Source organism: Ischnura elegans, chromosome X, assembly GCF_921293095.1.
Source record: "Ischnura elegans chromosome X, ioIscEleg1.1, whole genome shotgun sequence".
Classification (NCBI taxonomy): domain Eukaryota; kingdom Metazoa; phylum Arthropoda; class Insecta; order Odonata; family Coenagrionidae; genus Ischnura; species Ischnura elegans.
This window is the reverse complement of record NC_060259.1, coordinates 74,928,978-74,954,193: the sequence shown is the minus strand read 5'-3', so window position 1 is coordinate 74,954,193 and position 25,216 is coordinate 74,928,978. Positions and strand designations below refer to the sequence as shown.

General features: G+C 38.7%; 1 protein-coding gene across 7 annotated transcripts in view; it reads left to right on the top strand.

Annotated features, from left to right (window-relative positions):
- Positions 1-25,216, top strand: part of LOC124171937 (dihydropyrimidinase) — a 212,517-nt gene that overhangs the window by 157,913 nt on the left and 29,388 nt on the right. For all 7 annotated transcript variants that reach the window (XM_046551374.1, XM_046551375.1, XM_046551373.1 and 4 more), the window contains 2 exons: positions 12,501-12,574; positions 25,097-25,207. In XM_046551374.1, coding sequence (XP_046407330.1) covers positions 12,501-12,574; positions 25,097-25,207 — 185 coding nt within the window. The remainder of the gene's footprint in view (positions 1-12,500; positions 12,575-25,096; positions 25,208-25,216) is intronic.

Here is a 25,216-nt window from a genome sequence, read left to right as displayed (position 1 = left end):
TTTCCTCCATTTAAAAAAGACATACCGCTGTTCATATCTTTGTAAATAACAAAGCTACAAGGAAGCCAGTCATGTTGATTAATCCCCCTGACGACTAATGAACATTTTCTTGACACATATTTTTGAATTTGCATCTGGACATAAAGTTACTTCTGGTGGTCAAGATAAATGGGTCACCCTGTACACAACTTCTTTGGCCACTGATTTATTAATTAATAATTTCAATCAGTTTGTAATACATGAAACTAACATTTTTACCTAGTTTCTGGCGTATTAACAGTTAAAATGAGAAAAGGTTAGTAATACACTGCACTAAGGGGGGCGCAGCTAGGAATTGAGACTAGGGGGGGGGTTTAAGGTGCAAAACAGTGGGGTGTCTGAGGGTGTGGAATACCCGACAGGGTAAGCGGGAGGTGCAAGGGCAATCCCCCAGAAATTTTTCAGATAAATGGTTCAACATGGTGAGTTTTGCGGCCTTCTGAGTGATATTTTATTAAAATTTACGCTATTCTATAAGAAATATTAATCCAATTAAGTGAAATGGATTAAAATTCAAAATTTGTCTGAACTCTGGGGGAGTTTTATCCCCCAAATCACCCTTACCTTGCTGCGCCACTGACTACACTTAATGAACACAAATAGTAACGCTATTTTCGGAAACTCGGAGATATTTTCTAGGTCTTTTCTTCTTAGTTTCCGGAACGCGGGTCGCTAGCTGTGTAGAAGTATGGAGTATTACCAGAGCTTGTTTCATTTTGAATATACTGCAATCTCTCCGCAAAGTGACACCAGAAAATATTTTCTAAACGAACAATCCTCTGAGACAACACGGAGAGTACGCAAATCGCCTGGCCTCTGCTGGAAGGTAGAATGTAAAGTAAATACATATTTCTTATAACACAGGCCAACAAAAAAATTTGTTTGAAAACTTTTTTATTTTAATAGCTGATATTTATAGATTTTGATGTGCCGAATCCAAACCTGGCCTTAGTTTTTTTTTTGTATCACCCATAGTTTCCAAGCAATATGTATTTACTATTTAGTCTAATACCCCTATACGGTGTACAGGGAAATCAATGAAACACTGTGTTACATCATTAAATTGTTTGTATTTACTGTTCACTACATCGCGATAATTTTTTTTGTATTTACTACAGCGTGACAACACAGGGTTCACTTGTCACTTGGAATTGGTCTACATTTTCTTTCCCTTTTTTCCTTGAAGCTTCTTGTGTAGCTTTTTCTGCGATGAATCGCTTGCTGAACTTCTCGGCGAAGTACCAAGAGTAATCCCCATTATCTTCGTTCATTAGACCTACTTTTTCAATTTTATTATAACTATAGAAAAGCTGTTAAATTCTAAAAAATATTGCTTGATTTCATAAATTTAACTGTAAAATGTGAATAAATGGTGGGTGATACAACTTTAAAACCATCATATTAGGATTCAGCAACTTAAAAAACATAAGAATAAGGAATTTTCAGTAAAAAAAGTTTTTTCATTGTTGGCCTGTGTAATTTGTTATGTTGTCTGTCGCAATCCAGAAATGATTTCTGAAACAAACCACTTAAAAATGTAATTTTGACCTTGAATCGGACTCGATTAACTTGATGAAACTGGGTGAAGTTATTTTTTTCGGGAGACGACGGTATCGATCTTTCGCGGTCTACGCAGTGGCCGAAGTGGCGTGGAAAGGCGTGTATAATTATTTAAAAGGTCCGCCGCACTCGAACACGCTGCGGTATTTTAGGAAACTAAGGGGTTAGACTACAAGGTGCAAGTTCAGGTGATCCTCCTTCCAGTCTTGATAAGACAAATGACTTTTAAAACGTTTTTCTTAACTTACTTTCGTGTCTGTCTGTCTGTTTGTTACGGTGGAATTTTGTAACTCAATTTTAACACACTTAACGACTAGCTAGAGCACTGAAACTTTATATCTAGCTCAGATCTCGATGACATTATATATTTGACATATTATATATACATGACATTATACATATTTATATGCTTTCTTCATGCTTTTGGCTAGATTTAAAAAATATTTACTATTTATTTAAGTTTTTCGTTTTAGTCGTAATGATTGTCATAAAGTATGTCACCATTTGAGTATCAATTCATATCGAGACCCAGATATGGACAGAGAATTTTTAGTTGGCGAGAAAAACGTTGTTTTAAATTTTTAAATTCATAATATATTTCTTGTACAGCAGTTTCATAGTTATGTATGTTGTTGTGAAAGACATTTCAGGCATAATTATTAAAACCTTAAGAGATATTGGTTGGTTTATTATAAAGGAGTAGCAAAATGAGATCAGAGATAATATAATTTGCTCACCCTTCATCTACATCTGCATAATACCTCGCATGCCGCCTATGAGGCGTGTGGCAGGGGGTGTTAGGACACCAGCCGTTTACACATAAAAATGAAATGCTCCAACGAAGTTAGGACTAGCATTTATTAAAGTCCTTTATGTTTCGGGGGAAAAACGAATTCCCATATCTATCCGTTCGGCAAAATATCTCTCTTAATTTATCGCTTCTATCGGACCTGAAAATATAGTGTGGCTCTAATATTATGTTCTCCGTGTCGCTCTTAAATATATCCATTCTCAATTGTTCAAGCAACCTAAGCCTATCGCGCAGCCTCCGAGTCTCCAGCGGCTCCCAGCCTAATTCGCTTAACATCTGGGTAACGCTGTCTGTACGCCCGTTGATGTTTTTGACGAAACGCGTAGATTTCCTTTGTATTTTATTCAGTTTGCGGATTTAGTCTTTTTGCACCGGATTCCGTGCGCTCGCTGCATATTCATGGTGCGGTCGGACGAGTGCGAAATAGCTCCTTTCTTTTACTTTCTCATCCGAAAATCTTCCCACAATACGCTTGACGAATCCTAATTTCTTCAGGGCTTTACAGCAAATATTCCTTAAGTGTTCCCCACCTGAGGTTCGAGGTTATCGTAACTTCCAGGTACTTCACTTCGTCTATGCCTTTATCTTAATACCATCCACAGTATAAACATGGTTATAGTGGGACGAATTCCGCAAGAAATGTATCGATATGCATTTGCTCAGATTAAGTTCGAGTCCCCACTCTTGCCTCCACAAATGAAAGTTTAAGTCCTATGATAGATTTCATAGTCAATCACTAATTTCGCGGTAGATGGCAGCGTCGTCAGCAAATAAACTTATTTTACTGCTAATGCGGGAGCAGAGATCATTATGTATATAATGAACTAAAGGGAGCCGATTACGCTTCCTTGTGGAACACCATAAGTAACTTTTACTACATCAGAGCTAATTCCGTCAAGAACTGCTTTTTGTTTACGATCACTGAGAAAGTCGCGTATCCAGTTTACCTCTGTTTCGTTTAGTCCGCATGACTGCAATTTGTATAAAAGTTTGTTGTGAGGAACCGTGTCGAAAGCCTTTTTAAATATAGAAATAATGGGTCAACTTTTCTTTTCGATTCATCGGATTTTAGAACACCGTGAAGAAAGAGCGCGAGCTATGTAAATGTTTTGGTATTTTCGCCATTAATCTCTTGCATAAATTTTCGGCACTCAATAAGTAATTATTATTTTTCTCTCGTACGGCAAATGAGTTCACTCTGATGGTCTGGCCATTTTGTACCAATCACGTTAGCAATTTTAATTGTGCTCTGGGAGGTAGTTAGGGAAGAACTTTATTTGTTAGGGGCGATCACGCTTGTTCATTTATTTCTAACTTCCCCGTAAACAGCACACAAAGGCCTCTACAACGGGGAATCAACGAAGCACGACATGAAAATCCATGTCCTGGATAGGGACCACCTTCCCAGGCGGGATTCGAACCCGTGACCTACGGTTTGGCATCCGTGGCCGGTAAATAGCAAACAGCAATAGCGAATACAAAAGGGTGAGCAAATAATTTTATCGCTGATCTCATTTCGCCTCTCCTTTGTAGTGAACCAATGGTGGTATCACTTAAGGCTTTAATAATTATGCCTGAAATTTCTTCCACAACAACATATATAACTATGAAACTGCCGTGCAAGAAAAATCATTTGTGTTATAGATATCATATAAATCTACATTTACATCCTACCCCGTAATCCGCCTCAATGGGCGTGTGGCAGGGGGTGTTAGGACACAAGCCGTTTACACATAAAAAGGAAATGCTCTTAACGAAGTTCTACCTACCCTTTATTAAAGTCTTTTATTTTTGGGGAAAAAAGGATTTCCATACCTATCCGTTTGGTAAAATATCTGTCTAAATTTATCGTTTTCATCGGACCTGGAAATATAGTGGGGTTCTAATTTGATGTTTTCCGTGTAGCTCCGAAAGATATCTTGTCTGGATTGCTCTATCAATCTAAGTCTATCGCGCAGCCTCAGAGTCTCCAATGGCTCCCAGCCTAACACGTTTACCATCTATGTAACACTTTCTGTACGCTCGTAGCAGTTTTTAACGAATCGCGCAGCTTTCCTTTGTACTTTATATAATTCACGGATTAAGTCTTTCTTCGCCGGATCCCATATGCTCGCTACATGTTCAAGGTGTGGTCGGACGGGAGCGAAATATCACCTATCTCATATTTTTTCATCTTCCCACAGCACGCTTGACTAATCCTAGCTTCTGTCACAAATATTTCTTATGCGTTCCCAGCCTATGCCTTCCCTATGAAATCAGCTGTTGGTCACCTCCTCCATCTACCATAGCATACCGGTGGAATTCCTTTATTGCACGTGGAGAAATGTTATTGAGATGCTTTCATTGCACATGAATGTAATTTTTCATTAAATCTCTCCCGAGAGAGTCAGCCATTTATTTTGTCAATACTGCTCCTGTGGTACTTCTGCCCCGGAATGGACTGAGCCCGCAGTCCTGGGAGATAGACTCTCGCTTTTCACGGGATCAGACAAAGCGGGTCTATTTTATTGATTGTAGGTAGGCCACGCCCCGCCGGCTCAGCCACTCGATGGAAGGCTTATCCCACGTGTTGGCTGGGATCCCAGGATCTCTCGACAGCGATATGCTATCTAGAGACATCTATCCATCTATCTCAATTCCGTTGTCTCGAGCGTGACTTCGTAAAATTTACTAATGATTTCAAATTATGAGAATAACTTTGTTTTTCCAAACATATTTATTTCAAGACGAAAATGAGTAAAAAAGAACTCTGGGAGACACATACGTTGAGTAGGAATCATTGTTCAGTGGCAATGGGTGTCGGAATGGATTTTCGAAGGAGGATATCGTCTGCCAAATTCATACATTCGTTCGTGTCCACGGTGGTTAAAAGATTCGTTATATCAAATGACCACGAGATAAGGAGCCTCCTGGAAACCTAGGTCGTAATATAAAAGATCTGCGTGGAAAACTAAGTTAATGTTGTTATTAAAAAATGGAATAGTCAGTAGCTGATAAAATTATTGGTATTTACCAGGGATGGACGGTTCCAGGATTTTTTACGGATCCGCATTCGGATCGGATCCTTGATTTTCGGAGCCGGATCTTTCGGATCGAATATTTCCGGATCTCAATGCATTTTCAAATTCCTGACGCTGAGATTCCCCCGATGATTGTTCAATCTCTCAGGAAGAGTCACAATATGTGCCAGTCGTATTTTGCCTTTTTTTTATTTTTCACGGCTGAAATGCTCTTACGTAACCTCTGCGAGAGCTTTCAAACAAAACGGTTCATGAATCGCATGCGACGGCGCATTCGAAGATACAATCGGAACTCTTTACACCCTTATTTGCATCCACTGAAGCTATTACTTAAACTTTCGGATCCAGATACGATGTCTTCCTCGACTTTGAATCCGATGTATCCGATGAAGGGCAATATCCGCGGATATTTGGATCTGAAGTATCCGATCCGACCATCCCTAGTATTTACCCATTATAACCCAATGTTGCTTCTAAGTAACATAAAAAATGTATACATTTTCAGCTCTATTCAGAAAAGATTTAAGCTTCGTGTTCTTTTTTGATGTGAAAGTAATGGAAAAATATGTAGTTGCCATGATAATTATGATTAAGTAGAAAATGCTCACACTTTTAAATGAGAAATTTTGAAATTTAATTTCTCCCAGAGGCAGGTCTGGGTAAAAAAGGGTTTAAAGCTGGGGTTAAATTCAAGCAAACTGCATTAGTTTTTATTCAACATAATGAAATCACTTAGTCTAATTTCCACTCTTTTATGTCGACCGACCTCGGTTTTAGCACATAATGCTATTTTCAAGGTACGCGATGACAGCCTATTCATGCATGTCATGGGGTGGGGGTCGAGTTTGCCATTATGCGATGGAACCCATAACCATCATCATCATCACTGGTCAACAATCCTAGGATTGGTTTGACGCAGCTTTCCACTCAGTTCTCCTATCAGCTAATCTTTTCACACCTACGTATTTCCTCTCTTTCACATCCTTCTTTACTTGTTCCATATATTTTGTTCGAGGTCTTCCTTTTCCGTTCTTGCCTTCCACTTTTCCTTCGACGATTGACATCATGTCTCAAGATGTGGCCTATAAGGTTGTTCCGTCTTCTTGTTAAGATTTTCATGAGGCTTCTCTTCTCTCCTACTCTTCTTAGGACTTCCTCGTTACTAACTCGGTCGATCCATTTGATCTTCATCATTCTTCTGTAGCACCACATTTCGAAGGCCTCTATCCTTGCTTTCTCCGCTGCGGTCATTGTCCATGCCTCACTTCCGCATAGGAGCATACTCCAAATGTAGGTTCTTATAAATTGTTTCTTCCATATTTAAGTTTCCCGCTGTAAGCAGGTCTCTCTTTTGGTGGAATGCTAAGGAACCCATATAGGTCGAAATAAAATTGTGTGAAAGTAACGCTAACAATAAGTGATTTCATTACGTTAACTGTTAACAATTTAAGCAGAATCAGTGGCTCAGCGAGGGGGTGTTTTGGGGGATAAAACCCCACCCAGAGCTCAGAGAAATTTTTGAGTTCAATCCATTTTACTTACATTGGATCAGTATTACTTATAGAATACTGTTATGATTTATCACATATCCCTCAGAAAGCCGTAAAACTCGCCATTCTGAACAATTAATCTTAAAATTTTCTGGAGGAGGGCCCCCGCAACTCCTGCTTACCCCGGTGGGTATGCAATACCCCGCACCCCAAAGTATTAGTTGCGCCTAAAACCCCCCCAGCCTTAATTCTTGGATGCGCCCCTGAACAGAATCACGCCAGATACTGTAGCTTTTAAACTGTATTATTTGTTTAATCCCCTCCACCCCAGTCGATTTCCTATTATATCCAGTTGTCCTGGAATCACTTGCCAACCTAGGATGCGTTACCTTGAATGTAAGAAGCACAACAGGCATAAAGCTTTGGTATACCCCAACGGCACTCGGGACAAAAAATCTCCTACTCTCCTGTGGGAGCATAGAGGATAGAGACGAGGAAATAATTATGTTAAAACTTTCGTATGGGCAGTGAACTCAATGAATCGGAAAAAACATGAACCATGGACTTGAATCCTTTCCTAGCCAGCATTTTTTTTTTCGAAAATTAGTATTTCCCTGGAAGAAAATAAATTCCGTTGACTGCCTTTTAAAATGAACATCCCTTTGGAAATATACATGTATCCTAAATACATCTCATGCATTTTTGTTCTACTTTTCTTTTCAATTTCATATCGTTTTGATGCCATTATTGTCACTTCTATTAGTTGACGTATTGTGTGGAATATACTGAATCATATTTTTTATCCATTCAGTGCGACTCTACTCCGGATGCTCTGAAAGCTTTAAGATGATGGCTTTCTTTTAAACAAAAACGAAAAAGAGCGACCAATCTGGGGTGATACGCCCTCTTAATGTTTGAATTGCGCCATCGGTGGAAGTATTTTAGTAGAAACAAGTTTCAAGATGAAGGTAATTTTTTCGTTTCCGCAGATCATCGCTAATTTTCAGTCGTCTCGCCCAGAAAGCTGTAGCTAGGATTACCAAAATTTAATTGTTTATTTTTTCGGGTATTGCCATTCCCAGCCTTGGATTATTATTTTAAATAATTGCATCAAAAATATCCCTTAATTTACTCAAATTTACTCCGTTGCTTTTTACCATTCAGAAATATCTCTAGGGTAGAGAAAGCTTGGTAGTCTCCAATCGATGTGATTAATCGTGATGTGTTAAGTGACACTCAGCTAACGAGTTGTCACCCTACTCAGAACTATCGAGCCACTCAGGGAGCCCAAGTTGATGATTGAGATAATTTTATCGAGTGGAAGATAATTGAGTTACTCGACGTGTTGTTTAGAGAGTGCTATTATGACATGAACTCGAAATATTGACGTCTGTGAATAAAACCTAAGGTGCTACTATGGTTTCACCCCATGGCATACAATTTGAGTGCATTATGTGTATGTACTATAGCATGACCATCTAATTGAGGCTTTCTGCTTCTCGATAGCGTGATACCACACTGTTAACGAAAGTCTATCAAACGATTTGATCGTTGGATCATTCTTCCTCATAGAATGGTCCTCCAAGATTGTTAGAACATTAATTGCGTACGCTTGGTTTCGTTAGTAGTAGGACCCGCCCGCCTCTGTGACGGTGCGGGATTCCTCGTCCCCTCCCTTCCTTTCCTATCCTTCCCCTGGAGGTGTCGTCGGGCTCTCATCGCGGCGATGCCTCCCATCCTTATCCTTCCTCTGTCCTCCCCCTCTCGAAGTGGCACGGGCGTATAAGTCTCGGAACTTGGTTCCCGGCCATCGAGAGCGTATCCTTTGCGGGGCCCGCCCTGGGACCCCCGAATCCACTGTTAACGAAAGTCTCTAAACTCATTCTCTCATGTTTTCTTTCTCACTCACTCTCATGTTTTGCGGTGTCTTGTACCAGATGATGGCTCAGAGAGCCGAAACGCGTTGTACGCATTAAAAATCTTGTGGAAAAGTGCTACGATATTTTATTTATTTAAATATCATCGAAGTATGTTTGTACTGAGTGTGCATTTCGAAAACTTATCTTAAGCTCATCTATAAATATGTATAAAAGAGGATGTTTGTCTGTCCGTTTCCATACGGCGGCACGGATTGCGACCAAAATTAGTAGCTAGTTGCATCTAATGCTTCCAAACCCCATAGTGCTACTTTCAGTTGATTGTGACGCGTCCATCGCGTCATTTTCTCATTACCATTTTTTACGTCACGTCATGCAACTTCTGTTGTTGGGCATCCTGTAGGATAGGCACAAATCTTCACGCGAGAAAAGGAAAATAATGCTACACGTATCTATTGATCCTCTCGATGCAAACCTTTTTTGTTGGGTATGAATGAGTTCACAAGAAGTTTTTGGTCTACACGCGTAACGACACACACAGCGATCAATGTTGTGGAGCGGGGTATAAGCTGATCCCTTGAACGTAACACGGAAATAGGTAGATGTTTTTGCATTGTTTGCTGTTCAGCGTGCCCAAAAATCCTGATATGTGACCATGAATTTCAAGTTTTACACTTCTCTGGGCACCATCTTTTCCGTGAAACCTCGAGTGGCCAGCCATTATTTATTAAATATAGATTAAATGAGATATTGCTTGCCTCGGTGGCGGCGGGGTAACGTCCTCGCTTGGCAAACAAGAGGTCGCGGGTTCGAGTCCCGCCTGGGTAGGTTTTCCCCGGTCCAGGGCATGGTTATTCGTGTTCTTGTACGTTTAGTTGTTGCATTTGTTGAATACCCCGGTAGAAAATGACCAATGATACCTGTATCCGGTGGTTTGAGAATAAAATAAAAATAAATAAAATAAAAATATTGGACAACTTTCCTCTCATTTTTTGTGCACGACGTGTTTGATTGATGCTATAGAATCCTCTAGTGCCTGTTGTTGCATACAACGTGACGCGTCGTACGCATTTGAATTACGTGGAAAATTAACCATTTTCTCATTTAATTAATATAAATAATGTCCACCACATTGTGCCACAAACCATGTATGATTAATAAAATGTGTCTCAAGGAAAAATTAATGACCGAATTCGTAATTACCACTGATGGATTTCAAATCTTACGGCCCTGTTTCAATAGTTACTTAGTTCTATGGTTAAAGCACTAAGTGAACCCTATTTTCCGATTTGGAGAGATTAAATGTAACTAATCAGGCTAAATTATAAGTTTTATATGTTAACATAACAGGTTCTAAAACAAAGAAAGCAAGATACTCGGGAAAGAGAGTCGATAGACTCAGTCAATCAGAAGCACTGATTTGTCGCACTCCTTTTAATGAAAAGGTCAGGCTCGAATGATGTGGGGAAGCGGTTGGGTTTTATAGATTTAAAGAAAGAGTTTCAAAGCCAAATAATTATTTTATATCGAAACTTACGGATTTGACGCCTGTAGCTGACGAGAGGAATCTCCATTGCGCCTTCAATCGCATGAACTTCCATTTCTGGTCCCTTTAGTGGGAGAAATTGAACAAGAGTCCTTTAGAAATCGAAAGTATTTTGGTACCCGTGGTCATTTAAAATGAACTGACGATTGCAAATTCGGCATTAATCGTCACGTTTCGTTTAAGTATTACGCAGGAATGGAAATTTCCTCGTGAAAATCGTTACTTTTAATTATAGTAAATTAAATGTTTACCATCATGTCAAACGAAATTTGCGAAATAAATTCCGCAAATTTCGCCTCCAGCGCGAAAGTCTACTGGCACTGACAATAAATGCCGATTGTTCTACCTCGAAGTCATTTGGAATGAAGTATAGCATGAGCTGATGTTCTCAGAGCAAATCAAGGATACGGTTCTCTGCCTAACTGAAGCAATTGACAAATAGTTACCACCCTTGGCAAACTCCGTTCAGTAACGTCGCAATATCATCCTTTCCAAATTCAGTTATGAGCTTCAGTCGATTGGTTGATTCCGCCAACGTTTGTTTTGGCGTCCGACGATACCTCCGTAACATTTGTGAGAATGGTGTCTTGTTAACGAGCAGTCTAAAATGTCCTGCGTAGTCTGTAAAAATATTTTATATGGATCAAATTTATAACTTTTCCTCCCTCAAATCGTGATGATGTGCTTGCCAAAGTGGAGTAAAATTAGACCACTCATAAGATAATAAATATTAGAATGAAGAACTGTGGTAATCGGAAGCGTAACTCTTATTCATCGAATTCGAGGTAGGCAGGGGCGCAGCTAGGAATTAAGGCCAGGGGGGTTTTAAGGGTAACTAATTCTTAGGGGTTGGGGGTATTGAATACCCACCAGGGTAAGTAGGAGTTGGGGGGACCCTCCTCCAGAATTTTTTTTTTTAAAGAATAATGGTTCAAAATGGCGAGTTTTACGGCTTTCTAAGGGATATTTGATTAATCCTAACACTATTCTCTGAGTAATACTGATCCAAAATAAGCAACATGGAACAAACTTAAACATTTCTCTGAGCTCTAGGGGGGGGGGGTTATCCCCCAAACCCCCCCCCCACCTCGCTGCGCCATTGGAGGTAGGTATTAGCAGAGAGGAGAATAATATCAAAACCTTGTAACTCCCCTCCAAATTGAGATAGGTAAATGATTTTTTCACTAAAAATAGCTTTATAGTTTTCTTCAAATTTGACTCACAGCATATAGGGACCTATGACGTAAGAAACGTAAGTTAGTAGGCGACTACTTTTTACCTTACAAAAATCCCAATTTTCTTGTCCTGTTGGGTGTAACATCGTTATAACAATTTTTTTCCCAAAAACTTTGAAAAAAGGTGAAAACCTTAAAAGAGAAAATAGTATGAAGAAATGTAGGCAAAAGATTCAATTCAATACACTCAACGGTTAGGCGAAAATTGCGAGAAGAAGACAAAGTAAAAAATACACGTTTCTAACGGAAATTTAAGGAAATGTTTTTTATAGCTTTTATTATAATTTTTATCGAAAAACTATTCGTACCAATGAATGCAGCGTCTCATTCTACATTAGAATGCATATTTTAACTAATGCAATATTAATTTTCAAGCTGTAATTGACGGCTTGGAACCGCGCTCCCGGCCTAATGGAGAATAACATGGGAAACGAATCTCCATAAGAACCCGTACTGTCAACTGAATGCGGAGCGCTCTATACGACGAGAGTCAAATAGCCCGCGCGATTGGAGCTGTGAGCCTTAGAGCCATCTGAGCCACAGCTCCAGAACTACGTCAAAAACGCATACGCTCTGATAACATGGGCTTGGTCCTCCTCTCCTCGGTATTAGGTATCCGTAGGTCGTGCCTAATTTTTTATGTCAGGGGTGAGTATATTTATTGGAGGTTTTGGATAGAACTATTTATATTGTCTATTTGTATCCACTGCCTACATATATTTTATTCGCTCACGATGTTTCCGTCAGCAATTGTCCCATTTATCTTTGTATCCTCAGTCGTTATATATACCTCGTATAGGTAAACTAAACATTTGCCAAGGTTCGCGGAAGTTAACGCACTTTATGCTCCAGATTCTACTTACAACATTTGCCCTCAAATTGATTTTCATTTTCATCCATTGCAATGTTTGTTTCTTTTTAGGGAGATGGGGCGCAATCTTACCATTCCTGGTGGATCTCGGATAATTGATGCAAGGGGACGATATGTAATGCCAGGTGAGTTCTCTTCGTTTCAAGCGCTTGCAATTACTTTATTTCATTGCGACGTACGGTCATGTGACCAATTCCAATGCGCTGCACCTATGAAAACTTCTGACGCGTATTTTTATCTCATAATTTGTCGACCCTCTAGTTGATTTAACCTGCAATCAATTCATCAATATGTTTGCGATACAGTCAAATATGCTTGAAAGTTCCGTAAGAAGTGTTTCAAATTTTTGGCAAAAACTTTTTGGCCATTATAGATTAGCTCAGTTGTCATTTTGGTTGTGAATAACTAACTCAAAACTTTTAATATCTGCATTTTATACTTAGTGTAAGTTATGAATATACTATAGTTTATTCTCTCGAAGTATTTTTATGTATGTTGTATTTATTAAAATATTATATTTTCATCTGATAAGTGAGCATTTTATCTAACTTTGTACGAATTTAACGCCATCTTTACTTTGTATCGCAAATTTTTTCATGGCCGATTTTTTTTATTTTAACTAAATGCTTTTTCTTAATTTTCGGGTTTATTAGAATCACCTAAGACTCATCGTCGATAATACTCGCTCTTCCTCATTTGCTATTCTCAGTTTATCTTTGCTGTTGATTGGCTATCTCACTATGATGATGATCTATCATTTTTCCCTCTAAGCTCGTGAACATGGATTTAATGGCAACATAAATGGGTTTTTCGGGCCGTAATATACTTTATTTGAATGTTATAAAGAAATTTAATGTATAATTCATAATGTATTCAGCATATAATGTGGTGTGCAATGTAAAGTTGGCCCGGAAACTGAGAAGGATTTTCCAATTATTTATACTATTGAATAGGTGTACTATAATAAGGAGACTTAAAATTTAAGAGGACGCAACGCTCTCTCTCTCCACCGGTCTTTTTTATACCTTTCAACCATTTTTGACTTCGTGGAAGTCCTTTCTCCCTCGCGTTGCCATTTTCGATGGACCGCAACGGCCTGGCATCTAGTACCATGTGCCTCGGTAGAGTTGCCATGGTAAATCAGGCAGTGGCTCGAAAAACCAAGGGTCCATAGTTTCGATTCCCGGTAGAGGGAAATTTTTTCTCATGGCAATTCATGTGGACTGACCTAATTGTTTAATTTAAATAATAAATAAATAAATTAATTAATTTTATTGGCTCTAGGAACTTATCCTTTGGAGCATATATTAGTAAATACATAAACACTAAGACTGAAAAAGTAATACATGAAAAAAAGATATCATAAAAACACTCGGTATGATAATAGTGAACTGGAAAGCAAATATAACAAATTCTTGTGTTAATTCATACAGAATCAGTCATTTATATTTATACTACTATATAATGCTAATTCATACATGAAATTTCATTAAAGCAAATGCAAAGAAACATGTTCATAAAGATATCCAACAACGTGCAATAATCTCTTTTTTTCATTTCTCAACATAGCAACTGTAATTTTCAATATAAATAATTTTAGTGATTTTTAACAATGCAAAATTATACAATAACCATACAACAATCGAGATAAATTTGATGAACATGAAAACCCATGAATAGCAAGCTGCTCACGCCGATACATTTCAAGTTTCATGAAAATAAAATGAAAACAAACATTTTTTTTAAATTATTAACGGAAGAGATATCCTTCAACTCTTGCGGAATCGAATTCCATATATGGCATGAATTGATATAAAATGAATTATAATACATAGTAGTTTTATGACAGGGAACTACTAATTTATTTTTTTCTAGTATTCCTTGTTTTATTCATTGAAAAAAAATGTAGGAAGGTGTAATATACCGAAAGTGTAATTTACCGTTTGCCTGTATCTTACATTTAAAAAAATGATATATGAGAGAATAATTACCAGTTAAAATATTCATATCGCCAATGCAGGGTAATGTTGATGACATAGTTGACAGGGATTGGGATTTCGAGTCCCCCAGGGGTAATATTTTGCCGGCATCCGTGGCGGCGGGGTTATGTCATCGCCTGCCAAACCAACGGTCGGGGGTGCGAGTCCCGCCTGTGTAGGTTGCCCCTATACAGCGTATGGGTGTTTGCGATCATCCTCCAATGTTATTCGGCAGATATCCCGCTGTAAAGTCGTTAAATGCGCTCTTTTCCGGGCGATGGAGATTTTTAAAAATAGTAATAATGCTGATTTTTTTCATTCTGTATGCTTTGAAATTTTTCAAAATGATATGCTAGGCTTTTAACCAGTAATTTATGGCGATTGAAAACGGCCTAGCAGGAGCGATGGGTTTTATTGAGGCTTTTTATCCTTGAAAATTGAACCGGCCGCCGGAAGGCATAGTCATTCGATCGTCATCTACTTTTTGCTCCATTCGGCGTTTTTCACCGGCTCGTATCTTCATCGTAGGAGTCTGGCTTAAAATTTTCGCACTCACGTTTTTCGGTAGGTTTTACTTTTTTATGGTTTAATGTCCAGGTTTCATGGATTGTGAGTAAGAGCGCCTTGTCACTGATCCAAGAGTTCGAGGTTCAGTATACTTCACTATGAAAAAATATTTTAATTAACCGTGATTCGAACCTGGTTATCCCAATTGCATGTCAGACGTGCTAGCCAATTACACCTCCAAGCCATCTTCTCAGAGAGAACTTCAGAATGGGTTTTATCGAACAAGGTGTAGGCAGGGATCGGGAGATTAGGGTATGAAATATTTTTTTTATTTTAATTAGGGATGGACGGATCTAGGATTTTTATCGGATCCGGATGCGGATCGGATCCTTGAATTTCGGAGCCGGACCTTCCGGATCGGATATTTTCGGATCCAAATGCATTTTCAAATTCCTGACGCTGACATTCCCCCGATGATTGTTCAATCTCTTGGGAAGAGACTCACTGTGTGCCAGTCGTATTTTGCCTTTTTTATTTTTCACGGCTGAAATTCTCCTACGTAACCTCTGCGAGAGCTTTCAAACAAAACGGTTCATGAGTAGGACAAGAATCGCATGCGACGGCGCATGCGAAGATAGAATCGGAACTCTTTCCACCCGTATGGGGCGTTGCATTCACTGAAGCTATTATTAAAAATTTCGGATCCAGATCCGATGTCTTCCGCGACTTTGGATCCGATGTATCCGACGAAGGGCAATATCCGCGGATATTTGGTCCGAGGTATCCGATCCTACCATCCCTAATTTTAATATATTGTTATATTTATATAAAATATATTTTCGTGGCGAACTTCATTCTATGTGAATATCTCTTTGATCCCGCGCGCGCTACTGCGTACAAAGCCACTTGCTTTTTTCAGGTTTAGGGTGGGCTGGGATCTATTTTTATCTACCAAACTAACGTTCACCCGATCGGAATGAGAAGAAGTGTAATAGACTAGGAAATTCGATTGAAGTTTTGTACCAAAATTTATTTTCTGTCGCACCATCGAATTATAAGGTTGATACTGAGCTGATAAAGTAGCAATCAGTTGGAGTGACTCTATTTTATGGAGAAATTGAACTGGGAGTCATTGGAGTTAAGAGGTTTGACGTCCTGGCCACAAGTCGGAGGTAGTTCTTGGCAGGTATTAGGACCTTAAATCTCATCCGTAAAAGTGGTTTTCCTCGTGATATTTTCCATTTTAGTGAATTACTACGATAATAAGTTTTCGATGCACAACTGATAACTTCAGATTTAACGACGTGAAACCTTTCCATAATGTTAAATATAAGAATAAAACTTTGTTAGCTTCACTTGTGTACATACTTTCACTTGTATATAGTCTTCAATTTTACAAGTGAATCTCACAAAGTTCTATTCGTTTATTTTCCATAGTATTAGATGGTTTCTACGTGGGAGATTTGAGTATAGGCTAACGTTTACACAAGCTTTAAGTGTAATCCTACCCATTAATTAAATTTCAATGCTGGCTGCATAATGTGGCTGGACGTTTTCTTCATAATTTTCATGTACACGTGAATCTTCATGCACTTGACGAAGGGGGTACTTTCCCAGCGAATGGACTGTGTGAAAAGCTCTCTTGACTGCCACCGGGTCAGGAGCTTTAATTTTACCAACGTTTCAGTGTCCGATCCGGCCATCATCTTTAGGGCTAATCGTCGTGATAAGTTGGCAGCATTCTACCTCCTGACACGGTGGCAGTCCCGAAAGCTCTTCGCACATGCTCCCTTGTTGAAAGTGTGATATCTCATGATGAAACAGAAAACTATACTTAATGTATAAAAATTCAATATATTCTTAACATTACCTTAACCCTTTCTAACCCAGAGCTGGCTCTGGGAGAAGTCTAATTTGAAGGTTTTTCATTTTGAAAACTCGAAAATTTTGCACTCAATCATAATTCTTGGACGGCTAAATATTTTGTGATTACAATTTACACCTCAAAATAATGCGTAGTTTATATATGTCCTAAATAGGGAAGAAATTTTATACATTTTTGATGTTGCTTAGAAGCAACATTGGGCTATAATGGGTAAGGGGCTTGATAAAATAAGACGACAAATTTATTATGAAAGCTCACAAATCCTTCTAAGAAGTACATACTTCGTAAAAGGTGGTTGTAAAGAATGCCGAGGCAAATCAAGGGACCTTGGTGAATAAATTAATCAATTTAAAAAAATAATTTTATTAGCTTCACGGTCGTCGTAGTCATGTCTTAAAGAAAAAAAACTGTTAAGTCTGAATCACATGTTCATTTTTTCCGTGCCTGAGAGCGTCATTTTTTGCATGACACGGTCATTCCCACCGTCCCCTTCTCTATCGCTTATTCCGTCACTTTCCGTATTTACAACTGCCATTCAATTAAAAGCTAAGCATAGCGTTACAAAATCTGTTAGCGGCAACGTTCTGATTGGCTCTAAGACGGTGCCAGCGACGGTTTCATGTGCGGAAAAAGGGACGTGCCAAGTGATATAAAAAAGGATGGCATTTCCATCCTTCGAGCAATTGAGGAAAATAATAGATCGGGTGGTTTCCTATTTTTTGCCTAAATCGAAATATTATTACTCCTGGAGTACGTATTTCATGCGTTTAGATTTTTAAATGACAATGACTAATTTTTCGCGATTTAATGAAAAGTGAAAATTTTCAAGCGCGCGAAAACGCGACGGCTAAATATGACGGTGTGACGTCTGTCTTCTGCTGTGTGATGCCACCGGGGTGAGAGGCTATGAACGCCGCTACGATGCAGGCTGCTTCCTGCCGAGTATGGCGGTAGCATAGAGTACCCTGCTAGCAGGTAGCGCTTGGCTTAAAAAAGGATTATCATTACCCTGTCAAACGAAGGAAACTTTCCGACCCTCGGCAATTTTAATAGGTGACTATTAAGAAATGTTTCCCTGAGCTATGTGCCATATGCATGCATTGGTAATCACAGACGATGTAAAACTCCTGGCTATTTGTGTACCATCTGTGTCCCTGTGACGTCACGTGGAGTGGGATCGCATGGGCGCCAATCTGGCCTTTTTCAAATGAGGTTAAATTTACCATCGCCATTCGTCTAAACTGGAATTTATAAAACCAAATAATTTGTATATTATGAATACGCTAATGGTGGGTAACGAATCGCAATCAATGCCTTTTTTTTCTTTGATGAAGGAAACTACCCCATTGCGTGAAACGGTAATTTTTGCGCTGTCATTGAAGGGATCGCTGGAGCTGTCCCTCGAAAGGTACGGAAAATTATCGTAGGCTAAAGATGAAGTTCTTTCTTGCATTCTTCTTCTACAAGATCAATAAGTCTCCAATTTGTCTTATCTTTCCTTCCTTGTAACATGGGCCTTGTATTTTACTGGCGTAGTTATTTGAATGGACCCTTAGATACTAGAGATTACCTTTTCAACCACTGTAATTGGTGAAAGCACTGGAAGAGAATCCTAAGGATACTATGTTGAGCCCAGATCCAGGCGAAATATGTTTTGTATTTTTAATTTATTAACGTTTATTTGTATAGTACGAGCGTGCTGCGCCCGGTCCCAGCGGGCTTCCCCCGCTCTTTTCAATGCAAGTCCACAGAGGGATAGGCGGGTTTCTAATTTTAAAATGTAGAAAAAAAGGCAGGGTCTTATGTACAAATTTAATTGGAATGTTCATGTACAAATTAAGATCAGAGGACCTCTTTAAACATAACATTGGAAGTAATTACACTATCCTCTGTTAAACGCGCATGATGACTCATACTTACTTATCAACAGGAGACTTGAATGTGGAATCAGCCGCATTTTAATAAATGTTATTTAAAGAATGCGAGATGTTGTTGCAAATGAACAAATGTATCAGTTTTTGCGCCGTTAACGTGAGGAATATTTACCGGTTTTTGTTTTTTTTGTTTTTTTTTTTAATTATTTAAAAACCAATTTTAGGAAACAATAGCAATATTTAGGAAGTAAGATATGCCGTCGCACGTTCTCTGATAAATTCTGTTCATTTTGGTACCTCCTTTGTAGAGTTTGGTTGCGTATAATTTGAGAATAAGGTATCTATACAGTAGAAATAATATAGAAGATGTTCACTGACTCTTACGATGATCCCGGTGCAAGTATCAAGGGCGTGCCCAGAATCAAAACTTGGGGGGGGGGGTGCAAGCCATGGTTGTTCACGTTGAATCATGGCATGGAAAAGGTAAATGAAACCAACATTTTCAGAAAACTATACCAGCGTTTTATTAGTTTTTAATATTATTTGCTTGGAAAAAATATTTTAGCTGCATGTCTTATATCATTTTTCGTGGGTTTAAAGAGAATTTGTGGAAAACTTTCGTTTCAATCCAGTCCTGATTTTCCTTGAAGACTTTTGCGATTTTTGCTGCCCCCTCCTGCCCCTCGCTGGGTACGCCCATGGTAGGATTAGAAACAATTTGATAAAAAACTAAAATATTAATTTAGTTGTGACAAAAACTGATGTAAATTTCGTTCATTTTCATATTAAATTAAAAAATTTAAGCTCGAGAGCATACTAATTTTCAAATTATTAGCAAAGTCATGCTGTGATTGAATTCATATCGCGTTAGTTATATGAAAATGGCGTTGCGATTGCCTTGATATATCTCGTAAAAAACATAACCTTTGGATATCCCACATATTTTGCTTTTTGGCGACAATGGTTATCCCATGTGGATGAAAAAGTTTTTGAGCAACGTTTTCGAAAGGTTTTTGTTCCGTTCAGAGGGCATGAGACCTGCTGAGGTTGGCATAATATGTGTAGCATCGTAGGAGCGAAGCTAGTAATTAAGGCTAGGGGGTTTTTTTGGCGCAACTAATACTGGGGGTCTGGGAGGTATGGAGTACCTGCCAGGGTAAGCAGGAAGTGTAGGGGCCCTCCCCCAGAATTTTTTTAAGATAATTTAAAGTGTTTGAAATACAAAATACAAGATACATTCAGGTTGTGTATTTGAAATACCTGATACAAATTACAAATGTATTTCAAATGCGTATTTTAAAAAAACTTTTTGACATACTGCCTAGAGACCATACCTGGAGGCCAGTGACGCAGCTAAGAATTAAGGCTAGGGGGGTTTTAGGCGCAACTAATACTAAGTGGTGTCGGGGTATTGCATACCCGCCAGGGTAAGCGAGATTTGCGGGGGCCCTACTCCAAAAACATTTAAGTTTAATGGTTCAAAATGGTGAGTTTTGCGGCTTTCTGAGAGATGTTTTATTAATCCTTACACTATTCTATTAGTAATATCAATCCAATAGGGTGGTTTCCTATTCTTTTTTTTATTGCCTAAATCGAAAGATTATTACTCCTGGAGTACGTATTTCACGCTTTTAGATTTTTTAATGACGATATCTATTTTTCGCAATTAAATGAAAAGTGAACATTTTCAAGAGCGCGAAAACGCGACGGCTAAGTATGAATGCTGGGAAAACACCGTGTGACGTCATTCTGGTTCCCGCTGTCGCCGTGTGAGGTGACCTTGAGGCGAGGCTTTGAGCGCTGTTACGATGCAGGATCATAGCACGTAGCAGAGTACCCTCTTGCAGGTAGCGCTTGGCTTAAATAAGGATTATTAATACCCTATCAAACGAAGAAAACTTGCCGACCTAATAGGTGATTATTAAGACATGTTTCCCTGAGCTCTGTACCTCATGCATGAATTGGTAATGTCAGACGATGTAAAACTCCTATCTACTCGTATAGAAACTAGGTCCCTGTGACGTCACGTGGAGTGGAATCGCATGGGCGCCAATCTGGCATTTTTCAAATGAGGTCAAAATTGACCATTAACATTCGTCTAAACTGGGAGATATAAAACCAAATAATTTGTATACTATGAATACTTAAATGGTGGGCAACGAATCGCAATGAATGCTTTTCATTTTCTTTGGTGAAGGAAACTACCCTTTTGAGTAAAATGGATTTAACTTAAAAAGTTCTCTGAGCTCTGGTGGGGTGGTTTATCCCCCAAAACCCCCTCCCTGCGCCACTGCGGCATCTCACTATTATGCCTTCATATGGAAAATTCACAGGTCATGGAAAATTCACAGGTCAGGAGGGTGTCGTAATTAGGTGAAGTACTTCGTGCTACTTGGGGTAATCGTGGTTCGAGGTGAGCTCAAGGTGAAGGGCTGCTCTTCCGTTGAAGTGTTTTTACTTTATGTTCCACATCGAGCTTAAGAGGCCGCCTCACTCTTTCTCTCTCTCTCCACCGACCTTATTTGTCATTCGAGACGAATGACTCCTTTACTGGTTACCACTGGGTAGAGTGCTTGGCTTCTGGTCCGAGGGTAATCGGTTCAGGTTCCGGGTGAAGCATTTGGAAACCCTTAAACCAAAACCTCGAAATGCGAGGTGTCCCAATGTAAGCAATGCCCCCCTCCTCCTACGCTGAATTTGTGAAATTTTCTCACGCCTGTGGCTTAGACTGGGGTGACCTCTACCCTAGCTTATCCAAACCATCCTTTATATTTTGGTGAATTTGAAAATTATTTTTCTGACTAATTTATATTATATGATTCGTTGTGATTGTTGGTATCGAAGGGCCCATCCGTAAAAGTGATGTTATTTTTTTTAAACGTCTGTGGCTTAGTCTGGGGTGAGTTCTACCCTCATCTATCAAAACCGACCTTCTGTCTGAATCACAGAGTAATCACAGTAGAGCGCAGGAACTCCGTAATAACTTGCGCTATCATCATATAAATTTCACGGTATGTAAAGGAGATCCTTGTCAGAATATATATCTATCTCAAGTCTAAAAATTGTATGCAGGAAGATAAACTGAATTAAAAATTTCAAATTTGAGATTGAGGTAATTGTAAACGGGGGTCTAATCCTAGCACCCTAATAATTTTTAGACGATAGTTTGAATGCATCAGGAATTAGAAAAAATAAAAAAATATTTAAATCGCGCTGTTTCCAAAAACAGTATAAAATGCACTGAAAAATAAAAAGCAATCTTTTCATCACTCGGAGATTAAAGCATGGGTGCTGATAAGGCTTACCATAAATGAGTATAGAAGAGCTTGATAGGTGAGTATGTTTTGGCACGCAATATCAATATCTAAATATATCAACTCACACGCTTTTTTCTTATTAAAAGTTTATTTTTTTAATTTTTAGTGCATTTAATACTGTTTTTGAAAAAATATTATTTTTCATTTTTTTTTATATTTTCTACTTTTTAGTGGTGAATCGTGTAATTGATTAAACCAGTGCTTTTAAAGAAACTTTTGCCATAGTATTTATTTATTTTTCAACATCCTCGTAAACAGCACACAGAGGCCTTCAGAACGGAAGAATTAACATAGCGCGATACAAATATCCATGCCCTGGACAGGGACCGCCTACCCCGGTGGGCTTCGAACCCACGACATACTGTTTGACAGGCGAGGACTTTACCCCACCGCACCGAAGCCGGCCTAAGCTAACTATTTATAACTAACGCCATCGATTGAAAAATTTGTAAACTATTTTTCCAAATAAAAATTTATTTAATTTATTTGACCATATTGGAACTAAATTTCAAATGCCTGATTAATGAATATTGTTTTGCCGTCAGTAGCATGCAATTGTGCAAAAGTTCAAGTCGATCCGACAATGAGAAGTGGGTTGAAAATAAATTACAAGATTCCGTCGATGAAACAGACAGACGAAGCAAGTTCATAAAAAGCGTGTAAAAATACCTTTAGAGCGGAGTGGATGCGTACCCTTAACTGTCCTTTCCAAGAACTTCGTTTTTCTCGTAATCTTTGCGGTGAACGCGTATTCTCCAGCTTGGGACACTTATCTTAAATTTTATTATTTTATCTTAAAAGACTCCTTGCAAAGATATGTTCGCATTCCATACTAAAACAACGCAATTTTTATTTTGAAATCTTGAGATTTTCGTAAAATTGTGTGCTATTTTATACATCAAGGTGAGCCACTCATTGACTTGAAATCGAATTTTTCCGAAGATTGGGCCATTCGAATACCATTTACAATAGATTATACAATTTAAGAAACCTATTGTTCGGTTGACTTGGACAGCCATATACGGGGACGAGAATATTCCAGACATGGATATCTAAAGTAATAATTAAGGTGGCTATATCTAAGGCAGCTTAGCTATTTAGTGATGAATCGTGAAAATTATTTAATATATAAGGTATTGATTCAATGAAATAAGGTTTTTATTTCACCAGCGCCAACAATTTTTAAAGTAATTTATGAATATCTAATTGCCACTTTGGTGCTCCTATCAGATCTCAGACGAATTACAGTTGAGAGGCATTGCATACCACCAAGGCGCTGCGGAAAGTATTGCACCGCCTTCCCCCAAAACAACGACCCTAATTCACCCCTGCTTCCAAGATGCAAATCCATTAACTTAGCCAGTTTATCATGCCATCATGATTTTTCCGTTGCCTAACACTTTTTATCGTACGGTCGTGTCGCATACCTGGCTACAAATAAAAATCATTGGTTAACAATTAGTGTGCGGTCTCTTACGATTTTATTATATTTTTAATAATAATAATTTTACAAAGATTTGAACAGGAGCAGTTATAGGATAGGAAATGAATTGCAGGATAAAAAATATAGGGTGCCATTTAAAAAAGACATACCGCTGTTCATATCTTTGTAAATAACAAAGCTACAAGGAAGGCAATCATGCTGATTAATGTCCTCCTGACGGCTAATGAACATTTGCTTGACACATTTTTGAATTTGCATCTGGACAAAAAGTTATTTCGGGTGCTCAAGATAAATGGGACACCCCGTTTACTGGCCACCCAGCGTTGCTCGGGAAGGATAGTACCTAAGGATAACTTTGAATTCATGGTCACATGGCAGGATTTTTAGGTAAAAGAACAAAGCAGGTATGATGATGACGTACATGTGAAACTGCAAACAACAGAAAAAATTATTTCCGCATATCGCGCACGGGATCAGCTCCACAACGTTGACCATTGTGTGTGCTCGTATGTGCCCTGACCAAAATCGTCGTGTGAACGCATGCCCCAGAAAAAGGTTTGCCTCAAAAGGATTACTAGTTAAGTGAAGAATCCTTTGAGTTTTGTTTTGCCTCTGAGCTTGTAAAGAGGTGTACCTACCCTGCAGGATGACCAACCACATAAGTTGTGACGCGACTTAACAAACGGTAATGATAAAACGACGCAAAGGACGTATCGTACACAGCCATAAGTAGCACTACGGGCTTTTGGAGCATGAGATGTACCTACGCACTACCTTTCATTGCAAGCGGTGTAGCTATATGGAAATGTATTGCAGACAAACAAACAGATATCCTCATTTTTTCATAATCATGGAAAAGCTTTTTTAGCTGTCGTCATCTTTTACTTCACTTGCGGAGCCTATGATTTTTTTTTCTTGTATCCAGACACGTAGTGAGAACTTGGTTCGGGGGTGCTTGAGTGGTATGCTGGTTGCCTACACAGATGTTTTGTTGTCAATTCGCGTGCATTATTATATATTATTCGAACAAGGCTGCGACTTAAAAGTCTCCTCTTCCACCTATCCTGAAGTGAAAGTTGAAGGAGATGAGATACAACAAAATCCATATAGAATAAACCCCCTCTAAAATCGGACACCCTAAGAAAAAATTGTTGTGGCGCTAAGTTTCCTATCTATGGCAGTGTTGCCAACTGCCTCTGTGCCTCTACTTTTTGGGGGCATTAGAGGGTTGAAAAATCGATGGTAATGAGGAATTTTAGCATCACAGAGGAGCTTGTTAATGACACCAAAGTAATTATAGCAGCTGTTAGTCGTTGTAACAGTCAGAAAGCCTAGAAGCCAAGTACTGTTTGGTATTCCAAGGATTCAATTTAAGTAGGTTAGATATCACTGAAAAAAATGATCCTTAAATGGCACAACTGACAAAAATTGTAAGAACTGGTAGATGAACCAGAAAAGGCCGCAGGTATGCTGGAGAAAGCTAGTAATTGACATATGCTTGACTTCCTCAAATTATTTATGCATATTATGTATGTTTGTGCTATCAAGCAAATTACCGACGTTACTCTGTAGTAATTTCAAATTTTTGCTGTTGAACTGTGTGTGTGTTAGTAGTTCTTTAATGCATCCTTTATCCAATAGGTGGCATTGACACTCACACCCACATGGAGCTTGAAATGATGGGAGCAAAAGCTGTTGATGATTTCTACCAGGGTACAAAGGCTGCCATAGCTGGTGGAACCACAATGATAAGTAAGGAAA